The sequence below is a fragment of the Tupaia chinensis genome, unplaced genomic scaffold (genome assembly GCF_000334495.1).
Source record: "Tupaia chinensis unplaced genomic scaffold, TupChi_1.0 Scaffold139785_1, whole genome shotgun sequence".
Taxonomy (NCBI): domain Eukaryota; kingdom Metazoa; phylum Chordata; class Mammalia; order Scandentia; family Tupaiidae; genus Tupaia; species Tupaia belangeri.
Window position 1 is genome coordinate 849,144 of NW_006199665.1, and position 11,045 is coordinate 860,188.

The following is an 11,045-nucleotide window of genomic DNA, read 5'->3' on the forward strand; positions in this document are numbered from 1 at the left end:
TTTTTTTTTTTTTTTAAAGAGAGAGTTCTTTTCCTTTCTTTCCTTTTTCTTTTTATAGGGCACATGCACTTGCCAGAGAGACAGGGAGACAGGAAGCAAGAAATTATCCCCAGGGGGAATGGCCATGCCACAATCCTTTCTCCTCCATTCTCCTCTCTCAGGATTTTGGGCATGCATGCACAAGCGCCCGGCGTGAGTTTAAGCCACCGGGTCCGGGACTTGAACTGTGGTTGAGTATGTGGGAGCCCAGCGACATAACAGCCATCTGCTGGTCCCCAGACTCTGTTCTTGGCTCGGTCCCCACCTCCTCGACAGGCCTGCACAATGTAGACTTTTGGCTTGGCTCTCAAGGCCTGGCAGTTCTTGTTGTTGAGGGCCTCGAAGAGGTTGTCCAGCTTGACGAACTTCCCATCTTCTCCCTCCAGGACACCTTCCTCTCCATGAGCCATAAGGACCACAAAGGCACAGCTGACGGGGTCTTTCCGGGAATCTATGGTCTCCTGGAATTTTTCCAACTCTTCCTGGAATTGCTGGAGCCAGAGAAATGATCAGATGAGAGTAGAGTCAATCCCAAAGCCCACCCCTCCAACCCCTATCCTGCAGTTCAATACCTGGGCAGTGGGGTCTTTCTTCACGGTGCTTTCAAATTTCAGCTGTTGGAACATGTGCTCCAGGGCGTCCAAGTCTGCCTCTGAGCCTTCCCGGGCTTTGGTAACACACAGGGTTAAGGCGAGGCGGGCACCTGACATATCATATGCCTCCTGGGCCCAGAGATAACAAAACACAGTGAGGAGGTTAAAGGAGAAGCAGAAGATGTAGTTGAAAGAGACCCAAAGTCAAGGGGCCAGAAGATGGCGTAATGGTTACGTTGCTGGACTCCCATGTAGTCAACCATGGTTCGAGTCCCAGACCTGGTGGCTTAAACTCCTGCTGGGGGCGTGTGTGTGCGTGCCCTAGATCCTGAGAGGAGAATGGAGGAGAAGGGATTGCAGCATGGCCAAAATTTCTTGCTTTTAGTCTCTCTGTCTCTCTCTGTCTTTCTGGCAAGCGCACGTGCCTTATAGCAAAAACCTCTCCAAAGACAAACAAAAAAGGAGACCCGAAGTCACGTTGCCAGATAAAATTACAGGATGTCCAAGAATACTCAAAATTCCAATTTAAAAAAACAAAGAAAACAAGGATGCTTTTAGTATAAGTATATCCCAAATATTGCAAAGGATACTCCAGCATGGTTTGGAGCATAACATTGATGTGAAAATCAAATTTTTAAAAAAGAATGATTTTATTTAACTTTATTTACCCATTTATCTATTTATTTTAATTTGACCAGAGAGAGAGGGAGGAAGGGAGTGGGAGAGAGAGAGAGAGAGAGAGAGAGAGAGAGAGAGAAAGCAAGCTGCCAGGTTTGATACTCTAATCAAGGTCGGCCATGTTGGAGTCCAGTGGCTTAAGCACCATGCCACCTGCTGGTTCCTGTGAAAATCAAATTTAACTGGCAAACCTTCATTTTTATTTGCAAATCTGGCAACCCAACCTGAGATCTAGTTCTTTTTTTTCTTTTTTTTTCTATAGGGCACGTGCGCTCATCAGATAGACAGAGAGAGACATAGAGACAGAAAATGAGAAATCACCCCCCAGGGGGGATGGTCATGCCGCAATCCCTTTTCCTCCATTCTCCTCTTGGGATCTTGGGCATGCACACACACGCGCCTGGTGTGAGTTTTAAGCCACCGGCTTCGGGACGCGAACCACGATTGACTACGTGGGAGTCCAGCGACATAGCCATTATGCTAACTGCTGGTCCCCTGAGATCTAATTCTATTTATTACTTTTTTTAAAGAGATATTTTTGCACTCACCAGAGACACAGAGAGAGGCAGAGAGAGGGAAAGTGAGAAGTCACCCCCTGGGAGGATGGCCATGCCACAGTCCCTTCTCCTCCATTCTCCTCTTGGGATTCTGGGCACACATGCACACGCACCTGGTATGAGTTTCAAGCTGCCAGGTCTGGGACTTGAACCGTGGTTGGCATGTGGGAGTCCAGGACCACAACCACTGTGTCACCTGCTGGGCCCCATTCTATTTTAACCTGGAGTGAACTTGGGCATGTCACTTCTCTTATGTGAATCTCAGTTTTCAAATATAGATAATGAATATGTGTGTGGAATATTGAGATCAATTATTTTTCTTCTCCCAGAAATGTATCAGTGTATCAGGGTTCTGAGTACCACCTGTGGAAACAGGTATAGATGGGTTCCCCCCTCATTTTCTTCCCCTAAGTTCAGTTCCACTTTTGAGTCTTTAAAATTTTTTTTTTTATTCATCTAACATTTTAGCTTTGGATCCAGGTCATGATTTTTTTTTTTTTTCTCCTACTTTTTCCAAAACATTAAGCTCTTCTTGACTCTCCTCCTTATAGTTTCCTGCCTTCCCTCAACCTGCACCCAGCCTACCTCCTTTAAAGGCTTAGGATTGCTCATTTCTCCTTCAATTCCAGTTCCAGCTCTCAGTCTCCGTGTCTGGTCCTGGGGATCAAGAGAAGATAGGTTGAAGGTCCCTGAGGAGAGGGTGAGGGGACAGATCAGTGTATATATCTGCATTTTCTTTTTTTTGGAGAAGTTTTTGCTATAGGGCACGTGTGCTCACCAGACAGACAGAGACAGAGAGACAGAAAGCGAGAAATCACCCCCCAGGGGGGATGGCCACGCAGCAATCCCTTCTCCTCCATTCTCCTCTCGGGATCTTGGGCACGCACGCACACGCGCCCGGCGTGAGTTTCAAGCCACTGGGTCCGGGATGTGAACCGCATGGGAGTCCAGCTACATAGCCATTACGCTAACTGCTGGTCATCCTATCAGGATTTTCAATAGGATCTCAGTAGTGGGGACTTGGTATGTAGTCTGATCTGGGCAAGAGATGGCAGTGACAAACCAGCTTTCTTTTATCTCATAATTCTCTCTTTGCTTCTTTATCAGTCAAGACCTTCCCCTGGAAGTTTGGGTGGCATAATGCCTGCTATGCCTTCCCTCATCATCTGTCCATGCATTCACACATTTATCCCCCCATCAATCCATCCAACCATCCACTCATCTGTCCATCCATCCATCCACTCGCTCATCCATCTTTCCATCAATCCATCCAACCATCCATCTACTTATCTACCCATCCATTTACCCTTCCGCCATCTATTCATCCACTTAACCATTCAACCACCCACTCAACCGGGTACTCTCCCACCCATCCAACCATCCATCCATCCATCCATCCACTTACTCATCCATCTTTCCATCAATCCATCCAACCATCCATCCACTTACTCATCCATCTTTCCAAAAATCCATCCAACCATCCATCCACTTATCTACCCATCCATTTACCCTTCCGCCATCTATTCATCCACTTAACCATTCAACCACCCACTCAACCGGGTACTCTCCCACCCATCCACCCATCCATCCATCCACTCACTCATCCATCCTTCCATCAACCCCATCCAACCATTCATTTGCTTTTCCACCCATCTGTTTACCCATCTACCATCTATTCATCCAATCCATTTATTGAATGAATACATTCAATCACTGATTCAGCCATTTACCCACCTACCCATCCACTCATCTATCCACCCATTCATCCATCCATCCACTTAAGTATCCAACCATCCATTTATCCATCTATCCAGAAAGTATTTTTCTGAGCTTTTTTAAAGAAGAGGTTTTTGCCTTAGGACACATGCACTTGCTGGAGACAGAGAGAGAGACAGTGAGAGGGAAAGTCAGAAATGACCTCACCAGGGAGGATGGCCATGCCACAATACCTTCTTCTCCATTTTCCTCCTGGGGTCTTGGGTACACATGCAACGTGTGCCCCGTGTGATTTTCAAGCCACTGGGTCCAGAACTTGAACCACAGTGATTTCTCACGTAATGTCACTGTCTCTCCAGCAAGTACATGCACCCTGTAACAAAAATCTCTTTAAAAAAGGGGGGGAGGGGAGTTTCATGATCCCTAGTAACCTCTTGAAAACTGCCTCTCCAATCTCCAGACTTCCACAGCTCTGGCTGTTAACATTTGAGTTACAGCCATGCCTTCGATTCTTATTCTCTGGCTTCATTTCTAGGATTTCCTTTTCCTGATTTTAAAGAATTACATATTTAATTTGACTTGTTATTATTCCTCTTCAATTAGACCAGCGAGAGAAACACAGAGAAAGGGAGAGCGAGAGTGAGAAAGCAAGCTGCCAGGTCCGAGACTCAAACCGCAATCAGCCATGTGGGAGTCCAGCACCCTAACCAGCACGCCACCTGCCAGCCCCTCTAGGACTTGTTTATCTCTGTCTCCATTCGTGGTAGCAGTGTAGGAAGGAACATGGCGGTGGTGCTGGGGAGAATTTTTTGAGTAAACAAATAACAGCAACAACAACACAAATCAGAATAAGAAAAGAGGAATGAATGAATAACTAAATAGATGGACTTTTTTTCCCGGTTCTTCCCAAAGGAGCTAGAGCATCTATTCCTGAAAAAAAAGGAGTAAGATGTGTGTGTAAGAAAGACAGAGGCAAAAGGGCGAATACCAGCCGAATCGCATACCGACTTCAGAAGCAGTTGTGGCTTCAGGCCAATCTCAGTCTCACCTCTCTCCTACCTGCTGCAAGGAGGGCTGGGCACCGAGGAGGCCCTATCCACGTGCTGATCTTGGAGAAGGGGTTGACCGTGGAGGATCTTCCAAGGTTTCTTCCAAGAGGCCTGCCTATGAGTAGGGAGGCACAGTTGTCTGGTCCTTTTATTGTCACTCAAGAGACCTCGTGACGAGAGAGAGTCACACCCTTGGCACAGCCTTGGTGTGGAAATGGAGCCAAACGCCCATGGAATGAATGATGGAGCAGCTTAGCCAACACCCCTGGCTAAGGTGGTTAAGGCAGAGCATTCAAATGATCCAGAGTCTTCGGGTTAGCCCAATCGCAAGACCCTCACCCCACCCTACCCCAAGTCCAGCTCATCTGGTAACTGTCATCCATCATTCTCATCATTGCTTTGTAAAAAGAATTATTTGATTTTATTTATGATTGTTCTTATTATTTTAATTTTACCAGAGAGAGAAAGAAAGAGAGAGAGAGAGGGAGAGTGAGAAAATAAATCGCCACATCTGGGTCTTGCACCCTGGTCAGCCGTGTGAGAGTCTAGCGCCACCTGCTGGTCCCTCATGCTCCTCTTTAGGCTCATTTATTCATTTCACTTTCCACCGTGCACAGAACATCTCTTTGACTTGCTTATTCTCTCCTTGAGGCTCCAAGAGCCCTGAGAAATCAATAGTGTGGCTCCCATTTTGCAGATGGGAAAACTGAGACCTGTAGAAGTAAAACAATTGCCCAAGTCCAACCAACCGGTAGTGAGCATAGATAACTTTTTTTATTTTTTTAAATGTATTCTTGCTATCGAGCGGGTGCACTCACCAGAGAGACAGAAAGTGAGAAATCACTCCCCAGGTGGAATGGCCATGTCACAATCCCTTCTCCTCCAGTCTCCCCTTGGGAGTTTGGGCATGCTCACACATATACCTGGCTTGAGTTTCAAGCTGCTGGGTCTAGGACTTGAACTGTGGCCAGGTGGGAGTGCATTGCCTTAATCACTATGCCACCTTGGCCCCAGCACAGTTGACATTTAAATGCAGAAGGGGGGCCAGCAGGTGGCTTGGTTTGAATCCTGGACTAGGCAGCTTGCTTTCTCACTTTCCCTTTTTTGTCTCTGGCTCTCTGGTCAAATTTTAAAATAAGAAGAAGTAATATTAAGTACATAGTTATTTAAAAAAAATAAAAAGCCAGCAAAAAAAGTTTTTCTGAGTTGAGTAGAGTTATGGTGTTCCCTCCCCCAACGCAAATTGTAATCGGACTCTTACTCATTTTGTAATATCCTTATTCAAATGGAGTGTTTTTCTAGCTGAAAGATGTAAGGTGGCTTATTACGTAGCAAATAAAACACAGTGGATTAGGGGAAAATAAGGAATAATGTCTACTTTAGTGGCTACTGGGGAATATTCAGAGAAGTGTCACCTATGCAAAACACCCAGCAGGATGAATAGTTCTTGGCATAAATGAGAAATGCAATGTTTTCTTTTTCTTCCACTTCTTTTTTTAGAATTATTAAATTAAATTAATTAATTAATTAATTAATTTAATTTGACCAGAGAGGGACAGAGAGAGAGATGGAAAGTGAGAAAGCAAGCTGCCTGCTCTGGGACTCGAACCATAGTCAGCCATGTGGAAGTCCAGTGCCCATAACCACCATACCACCTGCCAGCCCCTTTTCTTCCCCATCTCTCCTTTCTCTTCCTAGTTCTCCTTTTCTTCCATTCAATGTGTTGAGCTAACATTGATCAAGCGCTGAGTAAGTCCACATTGAATCAACATTGATAAATACTATGGCAATGGTCGGCGTGCTGCTGGGAGTTGTTTGGAGGTTGGCGGAGCTGGGTGAGAGGTCTGGAAGCAGAGCCATCATGGCGCACAGACAAATGGACTATTCGGACAAATACGATGACGAGAAGTTCGAGTACTGCCATGTCACGTTACCCAAGGACATAGCCAAGTTGGCTCCTAAAACCCATTTGATGTCTGAATCTGAATGGAGGAATCTTGGTGTTCAGCAGAGTCAGGGATGGGTCCATGACATGATCCATGAACCAGAACCTTGCTGTTCTGGAGGCCACTACCCAAGAAGCCAAAGAAATGAAGCTGACAAGCCATTTTTCAGTGTCCAGATCTACACAGTTGTCCTTACTTTCTTTTTTTTTGGAGAGGTTTTCGCTATAGGGCACGTGCGCCCGTCAGACAGACAGAGAGAGAAAGAGAGACAGAAAGTGAGAAATCACCCTCCAGGGGGGATGGCCACACTGCAATCCCTTCTCCTCCATTCTCCTCTCGGGATCTTGGGCACACAGGCACACGCGCCTGGCGTGAGTTCTAAGCCACCAGGTCGGGGATGCGAACCGCAGTTGACTACGTGGGAGTCCAGGGACATAGCCATTACGCTAACTGCTGGTTCCCAAGCTGTCCTTACTTTCTAACATCATTTATTTATTTATTTATTTATTTATTTATTTAATTTTTGGAGAGGTTTTTACTATAGGGCATGTGCCCTAGCCAGGAAGACAGAGACAGAAAGTGAGAAATCACCCCCGCAAGAGGGATGGCCATACCACAATCCCTTCTCCTCCATTCTCCTCTCAGGATCTTAGGCATGCATGCACACGCGCCAGGTGTGAGTTTAAGCCACTGGGTCCGGGACTCCAACTAGTTTTGACTGCATGGGAGTCTAGCGACATAGCCATTACACCACCTGCTGGTCCCATCTAACATCTTTCTAAGGACCTGATGATGTTGCCTCCCTGTTTCTCACTTTGATATTTAAAGGATATTCAATGCAATGTTCGAATGTGCTGGTCATTGCTTTGCTTCTCGGGTAGAGCCAAAACCAACAGCAGCCCAGCCAGATGAGTGCTCTTTGGGCCACCGAGTGTGACCCCAGGAGCCATGGTGCCCTCTGTCTCCAGAAGAACATGTCTGATGGACGGAGGAAGCATCTGAGACTCAGACCATGGCTGTTCCAGGGATCATGTAAACTTGTTTTTTTTCTTTTTTTTTCCTGCTGGATGTTTTATGTATGGTGACTTGTGGGTTTATATTTCTTTCTTTTTTTTGTTTGAGGTTTTTGCTATAGGGCGTGTGCCCTTGTCAGACAGACAGAGAGAGACAGAGAGACAGAAAGCAAGAAATTACCCCCCAGGGGGGATGGCCACACCGCAATCCCTTCACCTCCATTCTCCTCTTGGGATCTTGGGCATGCATACACATGCGCCTGGCATGAGCTTAAGCCACCGGGTCCAGGACTCGAACTGCAGTCAACTACGTGGGAGTCCAGTGACATAGCCATGACACTAACTGCTGGTCCCAGTTTCTATTTCAAGGTATTGGGAACTTTTCATTTTATTTAAGAAATTCGTTCCATGTTCAAAGCCTTGATTAAAGAGGAAGTTTTTATGATTGAAAAAAAGAATTGCTATGGTCTCCCTCTTTGGAGAGATTACGATCTCATGGCACCTCTTCCTTCTCTTTTCCTCCTCCCCCTTTATCTTATCTGTCATCAATAGCACCTACAGATCTTTCAGAGTGCCTTATTGTCCTCAGCACTCAACAAGCATTCATTACAGACCATGTCTCAAGCATAAATTTTCGGTGCAGAGGTAGGATCTAAGGGATTATGGGATGCATGTAGCTTCTCATTGTAACATACCCTCGAGTCTCCTATATGACCCTGATAAAGTTAGGTCATTCCAATGGAGGAAAGAACACCACACTTGGGAAGTTATGGGCTCCTCTCTAGAGTCTAGGAGACATGCCATCATTGAATTCTGTGATGGGATAAATACATCACACTTTTTTTTTATTGGAAGAGAAACAAAAAAACAGAGAAACACCATATCAAACTGGACCCAACATCTCACCCATATCTCATGCCAAACATTTTAGGGAAAATGTGCTTCTGTTCTCTTTTTGACCCTTGAAATTTCATTCTTTCGGGGTCAGCAAGTGGCGTAGTGGTCAAGGTGCTGAACTCCCACATTTCTGACAACAGTTTGAATCTGGGATCCAGTGGCTTAAAACTCATGCTGGGAGCATGTGTGTGTGTGTGTCTGAAATCCCAAGAGGAGAATGGAGGAGAAAGCATTAAGAAAGTGATTTCTCACTTTCTCTCTCTATCTCTGTGTCTCTGGTGAGCACATGTGCTCTATAGCAAAAATCTCTCTAAAAAGAAAAAGAAAAAAAAAAGAAATTTCATTCTTTCACAGGGTCTGGTCAGCTAAGAAGATTGGAACTTAGAGGAATGAATTGGAAATGAGGGTATTTGCCATGGTGTGTTGAAAAACTTCTGACCCCTGGATCTCTAAAAAGCAAAGAAACAAACCAGACACACAAATACTACCCTCAAAACAATAAAACCAAAAGATGCCTTGTTTGTAGCGTTTGCCAATTTCTTTTCTTTTTTTTTGGAGAGGTTTTTGCTATAGGGCACGTGTGCTCGCCAGAAAGACAGAATGAGACAGAGAGATAGAAAGTGAGAAATCACCCCCCAGGGGGGATGGCCACACCACAATCCCTTCTCCTCCATTCTCCTCTCAGGATCTTGGGCATGCATGCACACGCGCCCTGCGTGAGTTTAAACCACCGGGTCCGGGACGTGAACCGCAGTCGACTTCATGGGAGTCCAGCGACATAGCCATTATGTCAACTGCTGGTCCCGCATTTGCCAATTTCTACAGTGTAAATACATCCCCTTGTGGCTGATTTCAAGCTACCAATATGGCGTCACTAAATGTGAAGTTGAAGGGAACTGGCTTAGGATCAGGCCAGGATTGGAAAGGGTATTTCCTGAGGCAGTCTCACCATGTGGAGGCAGGTGGGTCCAGGCAGCCCACTCCCCTCAGTGAGGGCCATGTTGGAGCATTTTATTCAGAACAAAGTGCATGGTAAATATCCAGGAAGAAAGTGCTGGGTTCATGAATGTGCTGGGATACCCAGTTGCTTCCTTAAGTGGATGGTGGCGGAGGCAGTTCTGCCATTAATTCTAACCTCCATTAACCTACGACGAGACCTCAGGAGGTCCTGGCTCCTCTAATGAGACACATTTTTATGCAGTGACAGTGTGTGAGAGGAGGATATGTCACCATGGGCTGGAGTAAGTGTTAGTTAATTGATCAACTAATTGATTAATTATATTAATCTGATTAGTCAGAGAAAGACAACCTCATCTAAAGGCTCCGTGCATACCTAGGGACTCTGGAGTCATCAGTTGACCTTCCAGACATGAAATGCATTTCACCTGAGATCTGAGCAATGCTTTCTAGGCCTGCATGTAAGAAGCCCAGAGGTCAGCAGGTGGTATGGTGGTTAACTGGAGGAGTCCGACCCGGTGGGGCCCCAGGATCTGTTTGAGCTTTCGACCTTTGAGCACAGCCTTGGTCAACTCAGCACATTGGCAAGGCCACTGTTGTACGCCAAACTTATGAGCAAAGCTTGGGTCGACTCATCATGTTAGCAAGGCAGCTTGCTGTATGCTCCGGAGACTGTGGTAGCCTTGCTGGGAAGTGACCCCCTCTGACTCCCTGATATACTACTATAAAAGAATTACACAGCTCTTTCATACATCTTGAGAGTGTGGTAAGATTTCCTGAAAGTCCCCCCGGACCGCTCCCTTTTGCCCTGACCACCTTCTGTTAATTACAATGCTTCATCCCTGCGATCACAATGGAGGGTGTGCTGGAGTTCTATCTAGGCAGAAATCTTCTTGACCTTTGGAAGACCCTTCAAGGCACATTTAATATAAATAACCTTTTTACATATAATAGGACTAGGATGAAACTGGCCCAGGACACTCTTGCCCCTTGGTAACTAATGTTCTAACAAAATACATAACAGTGGTGCCATAGGCTACACAAGTGAATCCATGACAAAACACTTAGGTACCATAAACCCATTTTAAAGTTTTTCATTAACTTGTTAGTCATTTTACTTTTGACTTAAGTAAAACCAGTACTATAGTTGGAGAAGCTGTTCAAAGTCTCCCCTTATTCTCACCAAGTGAACAGTAGGTTCATCCCTTTAAAATAGATATATTAAGATTCCTTTAGTTAAATTTTAGATCCCTATAGAATTATATAAGTATCATTCCTTATTGAGATCCATAAGAACTAATACCTATATACTTGAGATTTTCTTTTAGTAATCACAAGACGGCTGCTGCTGAACATAGGCTGATAATTAACTCTGCTTGCTGGAACTGTTTCCTGGAACTGCACTTCTTGAAGTTCCTGAGAACCTGCTTACATCAATCAAACAATTGTTGAACTGTATCGATGATTAATAGACCTGCCCTTAACCAAATCCTGAATGAAATTTATGATCCTTATTGTTAAAACTTTATGAATTGATCATTAGAACATGTAGCCCCTCACCCATTCACTTGCAGGTATCACATTTTCAATAAAAAGGCAC

The 11,045-nt window shown here is 45.2% G+C and overlaps 1 protein-coding gene and 1 pseudogene across 1 annotated transcript in view; one reads left to right on the forward strand and one right to left on the reverse strand.

Moving 5' to 3' along the window:
• CASP14 (caspase 14) overlaps nucleotides 1–2,485 on the reverse strand; it is a 5,283-nt gene extending 2,798 nt beyond the window's left edge. Inside the window, exons 1-3 of the mRNA XM_006162279.1 lie at nucleotides 2,453–2,485; nucleotides 612–761; nucleotides 305–530 (exon numbers count right to left, since the gene is read on the reverse strand). Coding sequence (XP_006162341.1) covers nucleotides 305–530; nucleotides 612–761; nucleotides 2,453–2,479 — 403 coding nt within the window. The 5' untranslated portion in view covers nucleotides 2,480–2,485. The remainder of the gene's footprint in view (nucleotides 1–304; nucleotides 531–611; nucleotides 762–2,452) is intronic.
• A 4,008-nt stretch (nucleotides 2,486–6,493) lies between these two features.
• Nucleotides 6,494–6,726, forward strand: LOC102501201 (cyclin-dependent kinases regulatory subunit 1 pseudogene; annotated as a pseudogene).
• Nucleotides 6,727–11,045: the final 4,319 nt, after the last annotated feature.